General features: G+C 39.7%; 1 protein-coding gene across 25 annotated transcripts in view; it reads left to right on the top strand.

Moving 5' to 3' along the window:
• BLTP1 (bridge-like lipid transfer protein family member 1) overlaps positions 1 to 25,373 on the top strand; it is a 241,267-nt gene that overhangs the window by 108,811 nt on the left and 107,083 nt on the right. For all 25 annotated transcript variants that reach the window (XM_042860071.2, XM_065596329.1, XM_065596316.1 and 22 more), the window contains 13 exons: positions 1,843 to 2,019; positions 3,526 to 3,654; positions 8,074 to 8,193; positions 11,438 to 11,718; positions 14,527 to 14,777; positions 15,251 to 15,509; positions 15,987 to 16,830; positions 19,338 to 19,408; positions 20,513 to 20,686; positions 21,013 to 21,133; positions 23,267 to 23,413; positions 23,833 to 23,960; positions 24,363 to 24,565. In XM_042860071.2, coding sequence (XP_042716005.2) covers positions 1,843 to 2,019; positions 3,526 to 3,654; positions 8,074 to 8,193; positions 11,438 to 11,718; positions 14,527 to 14,777; positions 15,251 to 15,509; positions 15,987 to 16,830; positions 19,338 to 19,408; positions 20,513 to 20,686; positions 21,013 to 21,133; positions 23,267 to 23,413; positions 23,833 to 23,960; positions 24,363 to 24,565 — 2,905 coding nt within the window. The remainder of the gene's footprint in view (positions 1 to 1,842; positions 2,020 to 3,525; positions 3,655 to 8,073; positions 8,194 to 11,437; positions 11,719 to 14,526; positions 14,778 to 15,250; positions 15,510 to 15,986; positions 16,831 to 19,337; positions 19,409 to 20,512; positions 20,687 to 21,012; positions 21,134 to 23,266; positions 23,414 to 23,832; positions 23,961 to 24,362; positions 24,566 to 25,373) is intronic.

Consider the following 25,373-nt stretch of genomic DNA (forward strand, 5'->3'; position numbering starts at 1 on the left):
CATTTATAATAATAATAATAATTAATGGAGATATCCCATCTCCTAGAACTGGAAGGGACCTTGAAAGGTCATTGAGTCCAGCCCCCTGCCTTCACTAGCAGGACCAAGTACTGATTTTGCCTCAAATCGCTAAGTGGCCCCCTCAAGGATTGAACTCACAACCCTGGGTTTAGCAGGCCAATGCTCAAACCACTGAGCTATCCCTCCCCCCTTTACATTTAGCACTTCTGCCACTCCACATTTTCTATTATTGTTTTCTCCCCCCAATGAGTAATGGGCCTACTTTGTCCTTGGTCTTCCTCTTGCTTCTAATGTATTTGTAGAATGTTTTTTTGTTACCCTTTGTCTCTAGCTAGTTTAATCACGTTTTGTGCCTTGGCCTTTCTAATTTCGTTCCTATATGCTTGCGTTATTTGTTTCACACAGTAATAACAATAATGATGCTTTAAGGTAAAACTTATAACTGGGGTGCACTGCATCTTTGGGGGAAGAGGATCTGGAATGTCTGTGGATAACCAGAATCAGGGGCTGGAAATCACAGGGGAACACTTCAAAGGGACTCAGAGACTGAGATACATCTATTGCAGTGGTTCTCAATCTATTTACTGTTGTAGGCCGCGTCCAATATTACCTGTATAGCCCTGAGGCTGTCACATGGGCCGCATCTCTGTCTTGATTGGCTGCAGGTTGAGAACCACTGATCTATTGTTAACCTGCAAGGCAAAGACAGGGCTGGCATAGCTCAAAGGAGAGTGCTTGAGTGGCTGTAAGGCTGGCGGTGTCAGGGATCTGACACCCAGCTAGGCATAGGGAAGACTCCCTCACTCTGGAGGTGAAGTGATAGAGTGACTAACAGTCCTGGGTGTCCCAAAAGCCATTACGCCGAACTAGCTGAAAATTGAACCGAGTGCCTTAATTGGCATCAGAGCGTAGTGTCAACATCAGCTTCAACTTGGGAGTGTTCTGACTCTCTCTGTGTCAGCTATTTGGCTGGAACATAAATATATCCATTGGCACTGAGATTGATAATGCCCTGTTATTTGGGGGGCTGATACTTAAACAAGACCATTGCTTTCCCAAAATATTATATAAAGCCTATAAGGGATTGTTGGTTTCAAGTGGTTTAAACAACATGTTGATTATATCAATTTTATTTTATTTTCACCCACTTTATTCTAATTTGGTTTGTTTATATGTATTTTAAGGTTTTGCTTAGTTATTTAATTCAGTAATTAAATAGTAGTCAAGTAAGTAAAATATATAATATTGGAAACCGGTGTGGCTTCGAGGTTTTTTTCCTGGTGCAGAACCTGAGAAGTCCCCAGTGTAAATAAATAAAGAAGGCAACTGGCCCACCTAGCATTGCTGTATAGTCCTCTTGTAACTGGTGCCCAAACAGGAACCACTGCTGCTTTTTGAGGAAAAGTCAACTTATGTATTATCCATTAACCATTTATATATTAACCCACCATAAGCAACGTGGGTTCTAAAACTTTGGATGGTCTGGGGTGGAGAATGTGAGCCATTTAACATAAAGGATAACCGGTTTCCCAAAACAAATCTACACTCACACTTGTTTTGTCTTTTATTTATCTGTTTAAGATTTGCAAATTATCGTATGGCCCATTGTACGTGACATGATATAAACTCTTACTTCTTTTACTTCCACATGTTAGCTGAAGTTCTATTTTTTTATTTTTTATTTTTCATTGTATAGACAACAGTGGGATTTTATAGGTCAGGATTAATGTCAAAAAAGTATCTTTTGATAATTAAAAAATATAAAGCCCTGTGTAGTCATTCTTTGAGAATAGTAGTCTTTAATTTACTTCTCCTCAACAGCGACCCTCTGTGGATGAACTACTTAGAGAGGGCCATATCAGCCTGTCAGGTCTGCAGCTACGAGCTCATGCTATGTTTTCAGCAGAAGGTCTGCCTGTGGGAAGTGATACTTTAGAATATGCATGGCTGATCGATGTGCAGGCTGGCTGCCTTACAGCTAAGGTTACAGCACCACAGGTATGTTCTAGAAATGCTAGGTAACATATTTAGTACAAGGCTTTATCTGTGTATACACATTACTTTGTTGCAAAGCTAATATAATGTGGTCTTTTTTTTGAAGGGGACAAGTGTACATAGGCTCAGCCCAGCTGAGATTCATTTGTGGCTAAAGTAACTTGAAATTAAAGGCTTTGAAAATTCAGTTTGAAACACCAAACTAGAGAGGGAGAATCTCCATGTAAAATCTAGGATTGAAGTATGGTGTGTGTGAAGGTAGAAAGACAACTGAGCATACAGACTAGCACTGCTTGAAACTTCAAGTGTAGGAGCCATCTGTTTTAATGTCCTGAAATTGTCCTGATTTGTACCTAATATTCTTGCCAGTAAATACTGTTACTTATATTAAAAGGATATCCATAACCATAATATTTAAATGCACTTTAGATGGTATGCAACATTTCCTGCAAATAGGAGCATATATATTGTTACTTTGTGTAGCACTGAACAAGCATTAATGAAAGGAGACAGGAAAAGGTAGGAAGTAGACTAAATGCCAGGGAATGGCAGTTAATTAAAATCTTATTTAAAAAAAAGGGTGCATTTTACATCATGCTGTGAAAGAGGCCAGGTTCACACTTCATCTCATGATGATACATTTCAGAGATGTGGCTCCTCTGCCTACTTCCAAACTCTCTGGGATAGACAGCTAACGTGTCCCATTTCGATGAGTTGTTGTATGAGAGGCAGTTTGATATCACTGGAACCTAGGGTATTTGGAGTAGTATGCTAAAGTACATTAGCGAACCCTTATTGTGCCACCAGCAGCACCTATATGGATTAATGCATAACATATTATAGATTCATAAATTAATAGATTCTAGGACTGGAAGGGACCTCGAGAGGTCATCGAGTCCAGTCCCCTGCCCGCATGGCAGGACCAAATACTGCCTAGACCATCCCTAATAGACATTTATCTAACCTACTCTTAAATATCTCCAGAGATGGAGATTCCACAACCTCCCTAGGCAATTTATTCCAGTGTTTAACCACCCTGACAGTTAGGAACTTTTTTCTAATGTCCAACCTAGACCTCCCTTGCTGCAGTTTAAACCCATTGCTTCTTGTGAACTTTAAAAATCACATCTCTGCTGAGTGCATTACCCCACCATGTAGACAAGACGCAGGATGAACTATAAGTTTTGAAAAATGAGCATTCAATTACATAAAAACAAAGATGTTTCCCTAAAGGGGGTTCATTGCTTTAGAAGTGGCTAAAATAGATTAGTTTCGAATAGAGATGAGTTTTGATTTTTGACAGTACACTTTGCCATTCATGAAAGAAAAACTGCATAAACTTATAAACTGTGTCAAATCAGAAAAATTACAAAAGTGGCTATCTAGCAGCAGAAATAAAGCTCCTGATGGTTTATTCTTTCTCAAGCTTTGCTAATGTTCTTTCTCTGAATTCTGATAGTTTATTTTGAATACTTACTGTATTGTGATCCTGTTGCTGTTTGCTTACAGCTTGCATGTCTGCTGGAATGGGGACAGATGTTTGTGTTTCATGTAATGTGTCGAGAGTTTGAACTGGAAAGGCCAAAATCTGTAATAATGTGTCAGCATGGAATTGATCGTCGGTTTTGTGAATCTAAGGTAAAACTTCATCAATTTCGAGTCTGCAAGTTGGTATATTTACAGTAGTATATTGCAATAGTATTTGAATATAACTTTAAAGTATCCGAAAGTAAAACAAAGCTATAAATGTGGTTTGGAGCATGTAGATATTTTAGTTAAAGAAGCATAATTATTTCCTTTAGCAAATTATGGCTAAGTGACGATCCACATGGAATCCCTTCTAGGTGCATAAGATCAGATTCTTTTGGCAGCAGTATCTGTTGTGGCCATTTCTGCACCCTAGATGTCCTCATTCATCTCCAGCCCAGGGCTTAAAGGGAGGGGTGGGCTCAACCATCTCTCAATTCCTTCTTACCGCCCATGACAGCAAGATGGAACACCTTTAGCGTCCCCCTAATTTGCTGTGCACTGTGTAGTGATGAGTTAGTTTTATTGCCTGTTGGCAACACACACAAACATATAAATTCCTTATTTTACTCAGGTTCTCATTTTCAGGCTATTACACCCCAATCTCTGCCCCCCCTTGTAGAGGGACTCCAGCAAAATGGCAGAAGCAAAATCTCTTGGGTTTAAATCTTGCCCCTAGTGTGAAGCTTCAGGGACACCTGATGAGCACTCTAGGTAGCTGTTTTTTCTAGGAGAGTGTATTAGTACCATATGTCACTCCTACTCTAAGTGGACTCAAAAATTAGAAAAGCCCATCTAAAATTGTTCCTCCTGGAGTACTCCTGTGAATGTCTCCTTGAACTCCAAAAAGAAGACTGCATTTAGACTTCAGTCTTCTAGTCTGTTCTTCTCTTCATGAGTGCTTCGGTGAGTAGAGATTTTACCTTGAGATTTCTGGTTATATTGACCAAGAGGCCTCAGTCATTTGTCCCTATTCTGGCTTTGAATTCTCATAGGGTAGGAAGGAGCACCTATCCAGAGTACAGCCAAGACATAGGTCATCCTCTTTCATGCCTACTAATTCAGGGCACAAGTCTCCTAAATCTGAGTCATCTTGCATTCAACAAAGACAGACAGTGGCCTAAGAAGGGCCCCTCTGGTATCTTGGTACTAATTAAAAGAATGCTGATGGTACCCACTAAATGTGTGGACGGCAATCTTTCAGTACTCAACTTTCACCACTCAGTGCCTTGGTACCTGGCACTTCTGTACAGGGAACCGTGAAATCATGTTCCTTGGTGCCCAATGCATCAGAACTTAGTGTGGTGGTAATGAGGCATGTATGGTACTTGAGTGATTTATCTCTGGGCCCCATTTTGGAATCTCCTTTCCTTGAGAGCTTCAGTATGGTGATAACTAGGCCACCAGGTACTGAGCTGTCGGTAGAGTGGTAGAGGTACCTCTGTTACCCATTTCACCCTCTACCCAGTTAGGGAGGACACAACAGATCCAGGGCATTCCTGACAGAATGGCCACTCCTTTTCTTAACTCCATCAGGGCATAGTAGTTACTCCTCTTGTTGACATTCTCCTTGGGTAGTGCAGTGGCATCAGGAAGAGACTCGGCAGAGGAATGTGTAAAGGACAACAGGAAATTTCCTAGTCACATAGGAAACATCCTTCCTAGTACTCTCCTGATTTATCCCTCTCCCACCCCATATCCTTATCAGCCCTGGCTCTACTGGGAGGTGCAGCTGTGTTCACGTAAGCCTGCAACTTTGTCTCCTTCTAATTTTACATCCACCCTCCCCCCAAGAGGCCATATAAACCAGCATAGCGAGGTCAGTTAGTGCAGCATCAGATCCTAGAAAGCAGGATAACGAAAGTAATGTGGAAGAACAACTTACCTTGGCTGCAATCTCCTCTTCTCTCAATGAGTAGGAGTGTTAGATTCCAGGTCAATGAGAGATTATCTTTCATGAGAAATATTCCAAACAATAGTGGACTTCATCAACTAACAAAAAAAAAAAAACCCCATGAAACTCACCCCAAAACATCCCTAAGGGCATGCCTCAGACTTCTGGGGCGTATGGCCTCATACACCTGTCTGATGGAGTTTGCTAGCCTTTGTCTACACTTCCTGCAAGGATGGTTGAGATTCATGTATCCACTCAGCAGACACCTGGTGGACATGTTGGTTCTGATCCCACATGAAGTCCTCTCCTCATTAAGCTGGTGGAAAGACCCCAGTTCAAGTGTTCAAGGGAGTAGTTTTTTCTGCACCTTTGCCAAGACAGTGGTGATTAATGCCTCTACCCAGGGAAGAGGGGCTGACCTAAATCAACTTTAAACTCAGGGCATATGGGCCCCTCAGGAAGCTCATCCTGAAACTCAGAGCCATCCACCTGGCATGCAATGCATTCCTACCATGACTCCAGATATCCAGTATCCAAGTGCTGACAGACCACACCACAGTTATGCCTTATGTCAACAGACAAAGGAGAGTAAGATAGTCTCCGCTCAGGAGGACATGGTACTCTGGATTTGGTGTATTCTGAATCAAATCACACTAATGGCACTGCACCTTCTCAGCCTACAAAACACCTTGGCAGATCAACTCAGTAGGCAGCTCTCAGACAACTGTGAGTGGTCTGGTTTGTCAAAGACTCAGTCCTGCAGAACATCTTTTGCAAGCTGGGATTCCTTGAAATAGGCCTGATTGCCACAGACCTCAACAAGAAGTCTCTGAAGTCTCGCCCCGGAGGGAGTTCGAGTCTAGGCTCGCTAACAGATGCTTTTCTCATTCCTTGGTCATTGGGCTGATCCCCAGGATATATTAGGGGTTCTGAGGAAACTGAGGCAAACATAGGACTGATGATTGAACAGGCAGTTCTGGTATTCAGATCTGATGATCCTCTCATCACCCTATCAGCCTGGACAAACATATTCTCCCATGGGTCAGATCCTACACCTGAATGGAGCTTTGGTACATCTGACTGCCCGGATGCTGGCTGACTGACGTCCACCGAAAGAAGCTGTGCAGCTGAGATTCACGTGATACTGCAAAGCAGGAAAGCCTGACTTAAAAAGCTAAATGGAAGAGATTTTCTATTTGGGCATTTCAGCACCAGCGGTCTCCCTTGACATCGCCCATTTTAGCAGTATTGGACTATTTGCTAGCTCTGAAGCAGCTCCATAGGGGTCTGTCTAGCAGCAGTATCTATACATCACCTCCAATCCAGAGCCACACAGTATTTTCCCACCCTTTAAATACCTTAAAGGCCTTACTCATATTTTACTCCCTTTTGAGACCTCAATATAGTAATAAGCAGAGTGGATGGGTCCCTCTTTTAACCCCTTTGTAACTTGTCTCCTTTACCACTTACCTATGAATACTGCTTTATTTTAGTGGACATTATGTCAGCTCAAAGGGTAGAGGAGATGCAGGCCCACATGGTGAGTCCCCTTTATACAATGTTTTGTAAGGACAGGATAGCTCTCAGGCCTCATCCCAGGTTCCTTCCCGAAAGTGTTTCATAGTTCTATTTGAATCAATTTTTTTCAGGTCCCAGTTTCTTGCCCAAGCCTCATTCAAACCCAGGGGAAGCTGAATACACTTGATGTATTAAGGCACTGACATATAACTTAACAAGACGAAAACATTGAGGAACACACCTAGACTGTTTGTAGCCTTTGCTGATAGGCTTAAGGGTCAGGAAATATCCTCTCAGCGATTATCTAAGAGGGTCTATGAAAATATAAGGACATGTTATAAATTAGCCAGATTATATCTACCCTAATCATATTAGAACTGATTCTGTTTGAAAAATGTCCCTATTTCTGAAACTTGTAGGGCACCTGTGTGGAGCTCTGTTCACACCTTTACAAGACACTACTCTTTGCTATAAACTTCCACGTCCTATGCACGGTTTGATAGGGCTGTCCTGCAGTCATTCTTTAATTAGGACAACTCCTGTCTACTTCCAAGCAACCCAACAACTGGTTGTTACTCACCAAGAGAGGAATCCATGTGGACTATCAGTTGAATAAAGAATAGTTACTTACCCCACAGTAAGGGCAAGAGGTCAGACTTAGATGATCATGATGGTCCCTTCTGGCTTTAAAGTCTATGAGTCTAACTTGGAGATATGTTGTCCACATAGATTCCATGGTCTGTCCTCCTCCCCTGTCATTAAAAAGTCTTACACTAGAATTCTGCATTGGAGAAGGAACTTAGGGATGGATGGTCCCGCTGCACCCTTTATTCTCTCAGGTGAAGGGGGTACAAGGACATCTAAGGTGCAGGCAGGGCCCCATAGGCACTGCTAGTCAAAAGAATCCAATTTCATGTGCATGGGGTGCATTCGCACCAAGAGTGGAATCCCATGTGGACAACACATCTCAAAGAATCCGTTACCGTAGGGCAAGTAATCATTCTTTTTTGCCTAATTTGTCCTCTGTTAAGTAGAAAATTGAAGTATGATGAGGAAAAACTTAATATGAAATTAAAACTCTAACAAAATTGAGTGCTTTGTTTAAATATCTCCTCTAGATGAACTGTGTTCCTGGGCCATGTCCAACATCTGATGATTTAAAGTACACTATGACACGCCTTGCAGTAGATGGAGCAGATCTGTATATTGTAGAGCATGGCTGTGCCACCAATATAAAGGTAAAAATATTTTCTCCCTCCTTAATTGCGATATTATTTTTCTTTTTCTCTCTGCCAAATGAGGAAGCACTTTCTATATTTCTAAATAACTGAATTTATTGTCTGGAATGTTTGTTCTGCAGTAGTGCTTATTTTGAAAATTAGATGATTAAAATATATTTTAAAATTTGGTATTTCATAAAAAAATAGTTGTTGGAGGCTTGAAGCTTTTAACCTGCCTAAGTCCCAGTTTCAAAGGTGACTTTTTAGGCTCCGAAGTCACTAAGGCAATTTTAAAGTTTTACCATAAGTCCATTTCCAGTGTCCAATAAGAAGTTTGTGCCAGAGCTGGCAACACAACGCAGACTTCTAATGTAATAGACCATGGGTCAAATTTTCAAAAGTATTTTAGTCCTATTTTCAATCTTTTTTCCAATTTCCCACTAAATCTTCCCTCTCCCTCAAAATATGTGAAGAATAAAATATTTCCCTCTTAAAAATTGAAAAGTGTGATTTTGAAAGTTGGTATCAGATTTTTGGAGTAGCCATATTCTGGAGGAAATTTATTTTTATTTTCTCAGTTTGAGAGTTTGAAAATTGGGTTTTGAACATGTACAGTAAGTGTTATAACTAATTTTGTTAACCTGAGCATCTAAAGAAAGATTGGCGAGCATCTGCAGCTAAATTAGCTTTGCACTGGCCTGGATCTGATGCAGGAGTTAGGTGCTTATAGGATACAAAGCAAAGGCTTCAGCCAACGTTGTTTTGTGGAGGAGAGGGGCTCCCTCCTGTGCATTTCTGCAGAACTGCTAGACTTATGCCTAGTCAAAGAAATAATGTAAGATTACGTAAAGACTGTATTGTAATACATAGATTCAAGGTGGCAGAGTTGAGGTTCTGCATTTGAGCACTCAGCGTGACAGTTCTTGAGGTACCTGGCCTCCAGTGAGAGAGAGACTTGCTTGTGCTTGAAGAGTGTCAGCTCCATGATGCCACCAGTTTGTTAACCCAAAGGAGATTGTTTGGGTGGCTATGTCAGCCCTTATTTAGCTTTGCAAGTTAAAAGTAGGTGTACCTGAGTTCATTGAAACATTCCCCAGTCCAGCCCCTTCTACACACGCTGAACACTCTCAAAAATACCAGGTCTGCTGCCCGCAAGGAGACAGTGTACACATCAGCTTACTTGATTCAACTCAGGATCAGCACTTAAAACACACGAGATATATATTTATAGTGAAAACAATAATACGTTTATCATCAAAGATGGAGATTTAAGAGATGGTGAGTATGGATAATAGGAACAGGTTACATATAACACAAAAGTATAACATGCTTTCTAGGGATTAAATTTAACTTAATAGGTTAATCTTCTGTCTAAGACATTTATCTCACCCCACATATGCTCTGCAGCATTTCAGCAAGGGCTGGTTGTGATCTTGTTGCATGAATGTAGGCGCACTGCCCAAATAGTTTTCTAGGTGTAGGATAAAGAGGTGTGTTTTTGCCTTCTCCTTATATTCCTCAAAATTCATTCTCCCCCACCCCCCAGATATAGGACAGCCCAATGAGGTTCCCCGGTGCCCTGTCCCTCTGCTGACATTCCTCTGTTGATTTCATACGTAAATAGGGCTTCTGTTATGTTGGCTTCCAGTGCTCAATTTCCATGTGAACCAAGAGATAGGTGAACATATATCCTTTGTCTGGCAGAAACCTGTTTGTCAACCCTGCCTTGATACAGACTTTAGAAACATATTTTCATTATACATACACAACATCTTACATAATATCTGTCCATAAATTTCACAACAATATTAATGATCAGCATGATCCTGGCTTTCTTTTAAGGCATTACATGATACTCTCTTTGGTAAACCAAACGTACGTACCAGGACCAGGATATTCCTGCAACTAGTTGGCATTAAGGGGGTAGCTTGATTCTTTTTTAATGGTAAATAATTATATTGATTCCTGATTGATACTAATTTAATGAGCTGGGGGGATATAGGGTCCTTGTCCCAAAATCAGGCTCCACAGAATTAAAACTAACAAGTTCAATATCTTGTAGAGAACCCTGGAGTATATGGCAAAGACGTTCACACTGAGTGCAAAGCAAAGTCTTAGCCACTTTTATTAAAACAATCAGTAAAGACAAGAAAACTCCAAACCACATAAACAATTAGCAGTCATATAGTATTAGGAATAGCTTCAGTGTCATCCCTGCATATGCTCATATACTTACTTTAAGGTAGCTGTTGGACCATTTTATGTATGTAAGGGTCATAGGCCTACTTTGGCTTAAGCAAGTTAGCATCAATAATGTCTTACAGGGTACAGGCCTGTAAGTTCCTTGTGTTACTGCTAAGTAAAATAAAAGGCAGAGCTAGCTCTATGGGCTACAGAGGTTTTGGGGTCGGACTCAACTATGCAAATTTCTTGCTCTATCAACAAAGCTTTGTCATCGATTAGTGTGTAAGTGCTTCACAAAGTAATGTATTGTTGTATTCAAAATAGATATCTGATATCCATTCTTTCTGGAGGCCATGTAATAGCATCCAGCTATACCCAAAATGAGGATTTTCATACTCAGCCTGTACTCAAATTGCTATTCTAAAAACACAGTTTGCAAATTCCTTGATTTTTTTTCAAGTCAGCATTTCTCCAACTGGGGATACTAATCCAAAGAGGGGTTGCAAGCCTCTTGTAGGAGGGATCACGGTATTGCCATCCTTACTTCTGCACAGCCTTCAGTACTGGGTGGTCGGAAAGCGGCAGCTGCTGGCTGGGAGCCCAGCTCTGAAGACAGCGCCGCCGCCAGCAGCAGCGCAGAAGTAAGGGTGGCTTGGTATGGGATGGGTCATCACTTTTTTGGGGGGGTCATCACAGCCTGATATATTTCCAAAGATGTCCAAGCAAAAAAAGTTTGAGAACTGCTGTTTTAGGTTATACTTAGGAAATTCATAACACTTCTAACCTTCAGACATGACTCATAACATTCATTAGAGGGGTACATTTTATCATCCTTTTACAAATGGAGAACCTGAGGTAGAGAGATTTAGTGATCCGTCCAAGGCCACAAAGGATATTTATTTCACGTGTGTGGCTAAATGTAGTTCCTGACCAGTAGGCCAGCCTTGCGTCTTTCTTTAAATATACAGAGTTGTATCTTTCTGGGACTGCATTATGGGGTCCTGCAATTAGTTTTAAATGACTCTTTTGTGGTTGAATCTTTAACTATTCAGATATTCTTTTTTAATTGTATTTTCAGATGGGTGCTGTACGTATTGCAAACTGTAACCTCCACAACCAGTTTGTTGGAGAGGGTATAAGTGCTGCTATCCAAGACTTTCAGCTGAGACAGTATGTTGAGCAGGTGAATAACTGCAGAGTTGGTCTTCAACCTGCAATACTGCGGAGGGCGTACTGGCTGGAAGCTGGGTCTGTCAATTTGGGACTCATCACTGCTGATATTGCTTTAGCTGGGGATCATCATTCTAAACATGAAGTGCAGAGACATTTCTTAGAAACACATGATAGCAGAATTAAGAGGTAAGTGAAATTATTGGAGGAGGTGAGGTCACCATATTTCATGACTTTTTAGTTGATACATTTATTTGTTCATGAGGGTGTATTTTTAAGTGCTGACTCTTATACATTTGCTTAAAAATTAGATTGTACTCACTTTATAAGTAGGTAGATTGCTGAGAACCACCTATGTATGTAAGGTGCTCAGAGGAGATTAAGGATTTGGTTGCCAACTTCTTGGATAACAGAGACCTGAATGATTTTTGTATTTTTGGCAATATGTAGAGCAGTGATGTCAAAATAAAGAGATGCAAATCAGTTTTTAATTGTTGGCCTAAGCTACAAAGCTAGGATCAAATACTGCCTTCAGTCCAAACTGGATCGCCCACTGATAACAGCATAGATTTATACAAAAATTAATGTAAAATATGGCCCTGAGGAAATAACTAAACTTTCTTTTAGTAATCTGCCATACAGCATCAATGAGTGAGAGGGGAAAAATTATGCAAGTCACTTTTATGACCATTCCTATTTTTGCCCTTTGTTTAGCCAGTTTTGTTTTCAGTTATTAGATGTTTGTGTGCAGTCATAGACCTACTTTATACATAGTTACTTTTAAAAAATCTAAGCTTTTTGAGTTAACATTTTATTTGGATGAATGAGGGCAGTTGACAAATCCTGTGAACTTGTTTCACATTATCAAAGACCATGCTACATTAGGCCATATTTTTGAACTTTTTCATAACAGTAAAGGCTACAAATTATTTTTTTAAATGAAAGCATAGATTGTGGAGAATCTGAACCAGTCATGAAGGCTAGCTAGATACAACCAGTAACCCAAGTATTTAACATCACTAATTCAGAGAATTGGAGTAAAAAGCATTCTGAAACTAGAAAAGTGGCAAAATCGGCTCAATTCAGTAATAATAAAATTAATTAAAAACCAATCAAAAACTTTGTGTAAAAACAAACTGTTACGTGTTTGTTAAAACAAATCAGGATAACTCATTAGGAGGTGATAAGAAAAGAAATTTGTGGTGATCATGGTGTATAAATGGAAAAAGAATCAACAGTGCAATGAGGTTGGTGAAGAGGCTGGGGCAGATCTTCAGCTGATGTAAATTATCATAGCTCCATTAACTTCGGTAGAGTTACGACATTTTACATCACATGAGGATCTGCCCTGCCACTGCCATATTTGACTAAAGGTATAAATGTAAATTCAAAGGTAATTACTTTTCTCTTGTCTGAACTGGTTACGCCTTAACTAGGCTGCATTGTTCAGTGTTGGGTACCCACATTTCAGAGAAGACATACAAATTAGAGTTCAATAACAAGTGATAGATAAACTTTGAATAATAAAATCTGCTATTTGAGGAAAGGCTTGGAACGGAGTGTATTTAGTCTGAAGAAAAGTCCTTGAGGAGAGCCAGAACTTTATACTGTATAAAGAGTATATTTTATCTCCTTAGGCATATAGGACCGAGCAAGAAATCATGGAAATACACTGCAGTAGGGAAAATTTAGGATAACATTAAGGAAAAGCTGAAACTGGGGGGGGGGGGAGATGGATTGCTGGAATTGCCACCAGTTAAGATGTTGAAATCTAGAATATCTAGAAATTAATTTTAGGAATTGTCAAGGTTCCTTCCCCACTCTGAACTCTAGGGTACAAATGTGGGGACCTGCATGAGAACCTCTAAGCTTAACTACCAACTTAGATCTGGTTTTGCTGCCACCACCCAAATTATTTGAGTTATTTGGGAAACTCTGTCTACCTTCCCCCCAGAATATCTCCCTCCCAAGTACTATAACCCTTCCCTGGGTAGCCTTGAGAGACTTCTCCACCAATTTCCTGGTGAACACCGATCCAAACCCTTGGATCTTAAAACAAGGAGCAATTAACCATTCCCCCTCCTTCCCCCCCACCAATTCCTGGTGAATCCAGATCCAACCCCCTTGGATCTTAAAACAAGGAAAAATCAGGTTCTTAAAAAGAAGGCTTTTAATTAAAGAAAGAAAGGTAAAAATCATCTCTGTAAAATCAGGATGGAAAATAACTTTACAGGGTAATCAGATTCAAAGAGCCCAGAGGAACCCCCTCTAGCCTTAAGTTCAAAGTTATAGCAAACAGAGGTAAACCCTCTAGCAAAAGGAACATTTACAAGTTGAGAAAACAAAGATAAACCTAAAACGCCTTGTCTGGCTGTTACTTACAAGTTTGAAATATGAGAGACTTGTTCAGAAAGATTTGGAGAGCATGGATTGATGTCTGGTCCCTCCTAGTTCCAAGAGCGAACAACCCCCAAAACAAAGAGCACAAACAAAAGCCTTCCCCCCACCAAGATTTGAAAGTTTCTTGTCCCCTTATTGGTCCTTTGGGTCAAGGTGTCAGCCAGGTTACCTGAGCTTCTTAACCCTTTACAGGTAAAAGGATTTTGGAGTCTCTGGCCAGGAGGGATTTTATAGTATTGTACACAGGAGGGCTGTTGCCCTTTCCTTTATAGTTATGACAGGAATCAATCCTGCAGTGAAGTGACTGGGACTAGTTAAACATACCCTTATGACATTTTCATGATCAGATCATGTGGTTACTATCTACAAGTAATATAAAAATACAGCTTCCAAAATGGCCTCAGGAGTTCAAATTGACACAGAATGGCATCAAAACTCACCTTCCTTAATTCTATAAATAAATCCATAAAATGGGAGTTGGTATTTAAAAAAGAGAGAGACATTTTGAATCTTGGTTTCGCAATATGAGTTTAAATGTACCTAAATCTCAGTGCACTATTGCTTCTTGTTTTTGCTTTTTGTTTTCCTTTTGTATAGGTTGTGGTTTTTGTGGCCAGATGATAATGTGAAGAACAAGAGAAGCAAGAACAAGTGTGGCTGTCTTGGTGGCTGCCGATTCTTTGGTGGCACAGTAACAGGACTAGACTTCTTCAAGCTTGAAGAGATGACGCCTTCAAGCAGCTCTGCCTTTTCAAGTACAAGTGCAGAATCTGATATGTTTTATGGACAGTCTTTATTGCAACCAGGAGAATGGATTATTACCAAGGAGATTCCCAAAATTATAGATAGTAAGAATAAAATGTGTACTACGTAGTATGCAGTTTTGTCCCACTTTCTGAGAAGTGTAGATTCTTAACTGTACAACGTACTTTCTAAAATCTTAATTGATTCTGGTAAATGAACAGTAAATTATTACTAAATACTGTGTACGTAATTCTACTACAGGTCATACAATAGAATGTGGTCTGGTAAACCTGTGAAAGTGGAGAGTATGTACTAAAACACAGTGGGTGCTAATCTACCCAATCTGTTGGGTGGGGAGGGTCGACAGTTGCTTTCTTGGTAATATGCAGTTTGAGGACTTTATAGCCACTAATTATCTAAATTGGGCATAAATCAATGGGGGAGTCTAGTGTTTTGCCTTTTAACACTTTGAATGTTACTTTTTTAAGGGGGGGGGGAAGAAACCATTGTAATTCTTAATTCTTGGTGCCACAAAATGTTCACATTTTTAATTGATTTTTATCTCTTTTGTACTTAGGTAAGACAAATGGTGTAAAAAGAAAAGATTGGGATTGCAGATCTGTGGGTATAGAAATAGAGAGAAAGGCCCAGCACCTGAGTCTGCAAGTACCATTGCGATCCCATAGCTCCTCATCATCTTCAGAGGAAAACAGCAGTTCCAGTGCTGCACTTCCCTTGCTTGCAGGTGAGAAGGAAAGCCCTTCTTCTACTACTGAAGATCACATGGGACAAAAGGAGTTCGTGTCTGGTGCAAAAAGAGAGGATGGTCATGGAAGGTTAGTACTTTGTCCAAGGTAAAAATTTATTTGTACTCTTAAGGATTAATAATGCTGAGTAAACCAATGCAAAATTCAAACACAACTGATGATTTCTAACAGTATTCCTGAAATTAATTTGCTACTTTGAATACAAAAGTTGACTCATTAATATTGGATTTTCTGATCTTGATAGAAAATCTTACATGATGACAATAGCATTTGCCTAGACGTGCCTCATTTGTGCTTTGATCAGTTTGAAGATGGCCTCAGTTTCTAAAGACCTTGATATGGCTTAGTATGCATGCTCTGTATTGTGAAAATAATTTCTTACATGAATAGATATTTTCTTTGACAATTATAATTTCCTCCTTTGTGTTGATGAAAAGTGCATAGAACTGTTTCTTTAAATGTGCATTAATAATTGTTAAGATTGTGCAATGTAAGATTTGCACCATACTAAATCGAATAAACAATCGTTCTTTTTTCTATTTCTAGTACTCCAGCAGAAGTTTCAGGAACCAGTCCTGTGTCTCCTAACAACCAGGAAAGGTCTGTAGGACAGTCTCCCCTCAGGTCTCCTTTGAAACGGCAAGCATCTGTGTGTTCTACCCGACTTGGGAGCACCAAGAGTCTTACTGCAGCATTCTATGGTGACAAGCAGCCTGTTCCAGTTGGTGTTCAGTTCAGTAGTGATGTCTCTCGCAGTGATGAGAATGTCTTGGACTCTCCAAAGCAGAGGAGAAGCTTTGGTTCTTTTCCATACACGCCATCTGCAGATTCAAATTCATTTCACCAGTATCGCTCAATGGACTCTAGCATGTCGATGGCTGATAGTGAAGCCTATTTTTCAGCAGCTGAAGAGTTTGAGCCAATAAGCAGTGATGAAGGTCCGGGAACCTATCCAGGGAGGAAAAAGAGAAAAAAGCAAGCCCAGCAAATTGAGTATAGTAGAGGGTCAATCTATCACAGTGTAGAAGGACCTCTAACTAGTACAGTCCATGGAGAAGCCAGTCAAGATCCAAAGACTTTGCCAATCAAGACTCATGCTTCACAGGCTTCATTTGTTTCAGCAGTGGGAGGAGAAGATGAGCTTGTTGAGCACATGTATATCATGGAAGCTGAGAAGGCTGTAGAAAGTGATCAAATAACTTCCCAACAACCTATAATGACCTGCTACCAAAGTTACCTTACCCAGTTTCAGGTGGTCAACTGGTCAGTAAAGCATCCAACAAACAAAAGAACCTCAAAATCTTCCTTACATCGGCCTTTAGACCTTGATACCCCAACTAGTGAGGAAAGCTCCTCGTCTTTTGAGCATTTTTCTGTTCCAACTTTTAAGGTATGGAAAAAAAAAGTGAAGAAGGAAACAAAGTGGTCTAGAAAGGCTAGAATGTGCTGTGTTAAAGAATTCCTGTTAATTAGGTCAAAGGAAATTTAAAACTGTTCACTGTTGGTTACTAAGAGTTGTGATCTCTGATATTAAATTCTTAGGATTTAGGAACAGGAAGGGTTTGTGAGGTAGAGAAGAATAAGTTAGTGTTTTGTGAATGAAAAGTGTGTTTGAATTATTGAGAGCTTTGTAGACTCTCATTACTGTACTTAGAAATGCTTTTGAATAACATCCAGCAGGATGTGATTTGTAGTGCATTTTCTTACAAAATGTGCCTGCAGTATACTTGATTAAATCCTCCACAAAAGCTTAACACTTCAGTTAGTTGTGGTTAACCATACTGTGTCATATAGGCTGTGAACAGCTCTACATCAAAGTAAAGTTGGGAATCAGCAGATTTAGACAACAAGGTGCTGAGATTTGGCTTTATTTCCTATTTAAGTTACTCCTGGGGGAATTCTGCACCAAAAATTTAAAAATTCTGCACAAAATAACACAATATAGTCACACTAGTTTCAATTATTTTGGTAACTTGTTTCAAAATACCTGTCAGTAAGTATTTCTGCAACAATACAGACCAAAAAAAAAAAGATTCAGGAAATGTTTTTTTGACAAATAGATTCTTTACTAGGCATATTAATATAGAACTTTGAATAATTCATTTAAACTACAATACAGAAACATATTTCACCCACCCCTCAGAAGCAGTGCAAAAGCTTGGGGGAGGCAAAGGCAAAGAGGGAGCTGTGGGAGAGGAAAGGAGCCTGGGGGTGAACCTGGAGGGGTGTTGGGTGTGGGTGGGAGAAGTAAGGAACAGTTTTTTTGGGTGGGGGCGGGGAAGGGAAGGGATTGTTATGGTGTTGGGGAGTTTCCCCCATGCAGACCTTGGCTGACCCAGAGCCTCTCCCATTCAGTCACGCACATCTGCCCTTGTCCCCGTGTGTCCCTGAACCCGCTGTCCGCATGTAGCCCTGGAGCCCCCCTCCCATTCAGCCCCTGGCTCAATGCTGTCATCCCATTTGCTCCTGAGCCTGCGCCCTAGTCTGTCCCTCCCCCCAGCCCTTCCGAAACCCAGTCTGTAACCCCCGCAGCAGCCCCATGTGTCCCACTCTCCCTCCTACCCTGGCTCCATGGGCAGGTTGCTGTAATTAATGCAGTTGGCTGCTAGCTGTTATTGCCAGTCAGATGGCTGTTCTGGTGCCACAGCAGCATCTGGTGGGTGAAAGGCCAAACTGTAGCATTCTTGGGCAGAATCTATTTTCTGGGGGGAAAGAATTTTGCACCAGACATGAATTGTGTGTGCGCGCAGTGGTGCAGAATTCCCTCAGGAGTCTTAGGTATTCTGTGTGACGGTATATGTTTGAAGGAGCTACTAAAATCTAAATAAGACTTTTGAATGGTATGTTGATATATGAAAACTTAGGATCCATGAGGCCAAAATGTTTTGTGTTGGGGGCCGAGAATTGATTAAAAGAAAATTAAAAAAAAACATACACACCCACACACACCAGGAGTTCTCAAGCTGGGGGTTGGGACCCCTGAGGGGGTCGTGAGCTGTCAGCCTCCACCCCAAATCCTGCTTTGCCTCCAACGTTTATTATTATGTTAAATATATAAAGAAGTGTTTTTAATTTATAAAGGCGGTCGCACTCAGTGGCTTGCTATGTGAAAGGGGTCACCAGTACAAAAGTTTAGGAACCATTGGACTATATACTAGTACAGTTTAGTGAAGACTCAGAAAAGTACTTCCCAGTGCTCTGAATTAGTTTAGTAGGCTTGTTTGCATATTAGGATTCAACACAGGAAAGCAAATATCTCCCTTACAACAAAATGTTTCTGGTTTGTTTTCTTTGTGCAGCAATATTATTGGGTGCAAGTTTTCCATTGCTTTCTGATTTCAGGATAACCTAGCCTCCTTCCCCTCTTTTCAAGTAGATGCCAGTATGAAACTGAATATCAGCAATTGTACACATGTGAAATCATGGCTCCATTGGGTTTACCCCTTTGTTTACTGAACACTATACTATATTATATTTGCAATTTTCATATCATATGAAAAATAATTAAAATGATTTTGTAGAAATGTAAGTAATGAACACAATGAAAGCTAATTTTAGATGTGCTTTTAGAGTCAAAGAAACACTGTATATTGTTAATCTTTCATAATTACTTTTCTTAAATAGTTGTGTAAAACATTTTCAAATAATATTTATTCATTGTATTAATTTTTATGTGAGAATTTCAGGATCTTATCTTTAAATGGTTATAAAAATGCAGCTTAGTGATGGAATTCATGTACAATATGTTAAAAAAAACCTAGATATATAGTTGGAGTGCCACTCTGGGTGGGAGGGCAGAAAACACAATAATGGGAATCTTCTCTTGAAGTTATAGTATTCAAGGAATATATTAGTCATTTATAAACTCAAAGTAGTAATTGTTTCGTACTGTTTTAGATTGTTAAACAGGGTCTCACAGCTAATGCTTTGCTGGACAGAGGCATGCAGCTTACAGGATCAACATCCAAGTGAGTAAAAGATTGCATTATAGCAGAGATCCCCAAATTGGGGGAGGGAGGGAGCACCATCCAGCTCCACCCCTGCTGCTGGCCCCTGGGGCCATGGCTGCTGGCCCCAGCCGAGACTCTGCTCCCAGCCTTGGCCCCCTTACTCCATCCACATCCCTCCCCTCCTGGAGCCGCAGCCCCACTCCTGGCCCCAGCTTGGGGGAAAAAGGGGGGCATGGACAGGAGTAAGGGGGAGGGCAAGGTAAAAAGTTTGGGGACCACTACATTATAGTGTTGGTATGGCTTTAAATGAGAGGTGACTGAGTTTGTGTAATACTTCAACTGTTGCAGCTCTTGCTAGCCTTATTAAAATCAGGCTGGTATCAGCAGCATTTTTGTTATATATCTATTTTAGAATGACATATCATGTCTTATTTAAAGGCTTTTCTGTGTTGCTCGTCACCAAAATATATGAGCACCTCACAAACATTAAAGGATTGCCCCTGTGTAGGGAAATAATATTCCCATTTTACATATTGTGAACTACGACTTGCCAAGGTACCACAGGAAGCCTGTGGCAGAACCAAAAGTAGAATTTGGCTATTGTGACTAAAACATTAGACTGGGACTCTCAAGACCATCCTTTCTGCAACATGTTGTTATAAAAATTCCATTAATGTTGAGAATTGCCATGACAAATATTGTTTTAACACTGACTTAACCAATGTTAACGTCAGTAATACCGGGGAAGAAGAATTTCAGCGAACTGAGAGGCCAGTTTTGCAATCTTTGAATTGGGGAATGCTTACTTGCATGCATAGTTCTAGCAGATGTACATAGGTACTTTTCACATTTGAGGTTCTTATACATAGCCTATTAAATATGTAGTCTGTTGTGCTTACTTTGAAAAGTATCTGTGTCTTGAAGACTCTCCTCATCCCCAGAGAATCTTCTGTTTAAATAAATAGAAGATTTGTTTAGTGTTGAATCTCCAACCCAAGGCTCTGATTCTTTTGGAGTAGCTGTCATACCAAACTATAGGATTAGAAAATATAATGTTAACTATAATTTTTATAATGCCTATTTTGAAAATCTAAATAATGAGTTTCTATTTGACATGTTTAGTACACCCTATACGCCTTTGGAAAAGAAAACAATGGATAATACAGATGATGAAACCATCACAGAGGAATGGACCCTGGATCATCCAGTCTCCCAGACTAGAACAACAGCAATAGTGGAAGTAAAAGGAACTGTAGATGTTGTTCTTACTCCTCTGGTAGCAGAAGCTTTAGACAGGTATTTTATTTTCATTTACTTTAAGATAAATGTTTAAAATTGCTAGATACTAGAAGATCAATTGCTAAAATAAAAACTTTTTGGATAGACTAATTGTATGTAGGCTTTGGAAAAAGAGCTGATTTTATATAATGCATAGAATAGCAGCTGATGTCCTGCTCTTATTCCCCTCCCCCCACCCCCCCCAAAACTGCCAATTTATGTAATTTCACATGTCTAACAGGAGAGCTAGAAAAAATGTTATATTTTAGTGACTTGTGACCTGCTCTGACCCCTTGTTGGGAATTAATTTTTCTTTTGTGAACTGATTTTTTTTTCTCCTATAGGTATATAGAAGCAATGGTACATTGTGCTAGCACTCAACACCCAGCAGCAATTGTGGATGATCTACATTATAAGGTCCTCAGAGAAGCTGTACAGAACAGCAAAACAACCTTTTCAGAGAATGTAAGGGTACTACAAAACTGCAGGATGTTTTGGGGGAGCAGAAGCATGTATATTTTTATTAGATTGGGTGGGATGAAACACAACAAATAACATTATAAATGTCTTTATTTCAGATTAAATTTTTATCTTATCCTATAGTTAAGGATGCATGCACATTTGTTATAACCAAATGTTCTCCTTCAAGTGATTGAGTACATACATATTCCACTCCAGGTGTCTGCATGCCCAGTGCACTTGAGTCAAAGATTTTTAGCTAGCACTGTCCATTGTGGAGGTGCATGCACCCTGCATGTGCTTGTGCTGCCATTAATGGCATAAAGGATGGAGTCACCCGACTCCTCCCTTACTTCCTCCTTAGCACCTGTGGCTATGAGTTGGAACTCCGGTGTTACCTGGAGCTCTCATGGTCTTTTATTTGTTTAATATGTAGATAGTTCATAGAGTGTGTTTGCTGTTGTGTAAATAGATAATAAGATTTTAGTGTTTACTTTTCTTGTTTCTTGAGCAGGGAATTTCTGTTTTCTGGAGGTGAACTAGAATGCCACTTTAAAATGTAAAAAATGCCCTTCCTGTTGTTGTGACCCTTAGTGATGGTCATACACGTTGCCTGATATGTTAAGGCAAAGGGCATCTAATGGACAGATGGTCATCTGCAGGTCTTTCTGGGATGCAGAAATCTCATGAGATACTTCTGAGTAGGGTGACAGCTGTCCCGATATTAGGAGCTTTGTCTTATATAGGCAATCTATTACACCCTTCCCCCATCTTAATTTTTCATGCTTGCTATCTGGTCACCCTACTCCTGAGGGAGTACCTCATGGAAAAATCCATGCATCTAAATCTGGAGCTGAATGGACAAAGAACTCATCATCCCCCAGTGCTCTGGCTGGTCCTCTGGCTACCTCCTGTCCCTCAAGAGACAAAAACTTGTGAAGGCACACAGGGAGCAAAGGCATCACTCTTCTTACCTGGGGCCATCTTCCAGCTCTCGGGAGGAGGAGACTGAGTCAAGACCCAAAAGGGGCTCCTCAGGCTCTCACAAGAACTCAAATAATAGGATTTTGGCTGATAAGGGCTCTCCTAAGTTCTCTGGTACTGAGGTTAAAAGACCTCAAGAGTGCCACTCCCCACTAATGTCAAGTCTGGTGCCAACGTCATCAGTGCTGTAGAGATTGTACGCTCCATTGCAACTCCAGTGCTGATGGCACCAGAGCCAATGATATTGATGTCAATGCCCTAGACATCGGCATGGGTAGTACCCCGTGACAGACATCTCAGCTGTGAGTACCATCGAGCCTGCTGGATGCTGCTGTTCAGAAGAATTCAATCTTGAGCGCGAGGCACATGTGCATCTACAGTGGGATCCATGATGACAACATCTCAAGGATCCACAGTTACAGAACAGTTATTTTCTCAATAGCATAGCAGAAAAATCTATATGACTGTACTATATTTGAGAAAGTGTGACATTAATTAATATAATTTAGTACAATACATATAAGGCTGGATCTTTGGCTGCTGTAAATTTGACATAGCTCTGCTGGTGATTGCGTCAATATTCTTCCAACAGATTTTTTTAGTGGAATGTATACTGGCAATACATAATTTATCACAGTTAATGTTTTAGAATACTTCCAGAAAGTTGTGCTTTGTGATTGTGGGGTAGGGTTCTGCTGAAATGAAGCCATAAAAGCACATCTATCTTTTTATGAGAGGAGAAAGGCAGGCCATCTGATATCTTACAAAATTGTCCCTACCTTCCTGTCAGTCTTTTGAAACTAATTGTACAATTCTCCCCTTCCACAACTAGGGATTCTTTCTATCCTTGCTGATGATTTCTTATATTTTTAATTTACCTTGTGACCTCTCCTAGGGGTCCCCTATCAAAACAACTAATCTTTTAGATCAAAGGAACTCTTTGGAGTTCATTTTGGATCAGTTGAAATTTATGTGCTGAGCGGCACAACCCTTTTTAGCACACTCAGACTCTGATGATCCAGAAATCATGACACCATAGGTTGGAATCAAACCTGAGTCTATTGCATTGTAATGCCTCTGAGCCAATATTTAAAAAATATTTTGATAGGTTTCAATTAGTGTAAATTACTAACTGGTACCACATTTTTTTTTAAGTTATCTTCCAAACAGGATGTTAGAGGAACAAAAACAGAGAACCCAGCTACAGGAACAACAAACCAAGGCCAGGCACAGACTAATCTTTCACTTAAGCAAGATAATGTGAAAATTAAAGGTCTTCAGGCCAATGTTACCATACCCAAGGTAATAATTTTCTGTGCATATGTGTAGTCTCACATGACAGGAGTTCACAAGCAAACCTTAGTATGTATTCTTTTGACTTTTTGAAAAGCTTACCTCTAGCTGTGATAAATGACTGTCATATTTCGTTGAGGATTATAAATTTTTGTCAGTCTGCTCAATCAAAGTAAAATAGTTATGCAAATAAAGTATAAAATTAAAGTTTTTAACCAGTGCAATGCTATCTGACTGAACTTGTGTTCAAACTCTGTAAAAGGTTTAGATATGATTAGATTATTTCACCCTCTTGAATTTCATTTTTACTAGAAATGGTATAGATTATATCAGATGAGAAACCTTTGATATATAGTTCTTTTTTTTTTTTTTTAAGGGGCATTTTTAAAAAAAACTGTCTTTATTCTTTGTGGGAATTTTGTGTTTAGGTAAACTTGTGTTTATTGCAAGCATCGGTTGAAGAAACCTCAGGCATTGCTTCTGGCAAAACTGTGACTCATGTTTCCTTAGTATCTTTGTGTTTTGATAGAATTGCTACACAAGTTCGTATGAACAGGTAAGAACAAAACATTTAATAATTCATAACTCTTAATATCTTGCAGATCAGGAGAATCTGAAAAAATTGCTCTGGCTGAGCCTTTTCTTGTCACTGGATTTCTAAATATAAATTAGTTTTTAAATGAGGTGGGGAAGAGCACTTTGGAATCTTTAAAGCCTTAATCCTTCAATTACACAGGTTTAACTCTTAGTGATGTCAGGAGGGAATTGTACTTATGTCATTGAGGGGAGAATTAAATCTTTGTTAGTTTTCCTAATCAACTTTTATTAGTTTTTGTGAACAAAGAATTCTTAGTTCTGGTGTGCTTACTTTATTTTAAATTGGCATAAAACTAAAAGAAACCTGGTAAATAATTGTCTTCGAGATTTTTATATTTATTTTTTCCTTTTCACTTAAAAGGGGTGTGATTGAAGAGACTTCAAACAATGCAGATACTGGGAGGAATTCAGTAACATTTGATCGGTACATCCATGCCAGTAAAATGCAGCCTCAGTCTTCTGGCTCACTGAGATCAAATGCTGGAGCAGAAAAAGGAAAAGAAATTGCTGCCAAACTGAACATTCATCGTGTTCATGGACAGCTTAGAGGCCTTGATGCAACAGGTTGGCTTATTCATAAGTGTGGAAACAATTTTTTTTTTTGGAGGCATCAACTGTGATTGTCTATTTAAGATTGAGTCAGATTTCAGTTTTTCTACTCATAGCTTTTGACTGAAATTACCAATTTGAACTGCTTTCCAAATAAGGGCAGCTGGTCCTATCTTTTGTTTAAAATGCAATACCCATTAGTGAGTATATTTTTTCCATTGTCATTTTCAATGGAGAGGGGAGGCAAAGTTTCACAAATGCCTCTCTCACTGTTATTTGATTAACTTCAAGCGTCCCTTTGGTGACAGAGTTTCGCCAGCTTACATCAGTTCTGTCACATGATGCTTAGGATAACTTCTCTAATTATTTTTTTTGTACAAGTCATGGGGTCTGACTCAGACTTCAGAGAAAGTAATATAACAAATTTAAAATAGTCTGTGTTGAGTTTGTTTTCTTAGCGATCAATGGAACTAATTATACGCATTACACACTTACAACATGGGCGGAGGCATACATTCTAGCCACTGAATAAACCTTGAATTTGTACTGAAGATATATTTTGAAAATACCCTCAAAATATAGTGGACTCAAGCAAGTGCCTTTAAAAAAACAAAACATTTTTTTTATATGCCATAAAGTTTCCCTTTTATCTAAGAGAACCACATCAATATCACTTGCATGGTGTCGAGTATCAGGGGGTAGCCGTGTTAGTCTGTATCTACAAAAACAACAAGGAGTCTGGTGGCACCTTAAAGACTGTTAGTCTTTAAGGTGCCACCAGACTCCTTGTTGTTTTTATCAATATCACTGTATTTCATTTATC

This window comes from Chrysemys picta, chromosome 5 (assembly GCF_011386835.1).
Source record: "Chrysemys picta bellii isolate R12L10 chromosome 5, ASM1138683v2, whole genome shotgun sequence".
NCBI classification, from domain to species: domain Eukaryota; kingdom Metazoa; phylum Chordata; order Testudines; family Emydidae; genus Chrysemys; species Chrysemys picta.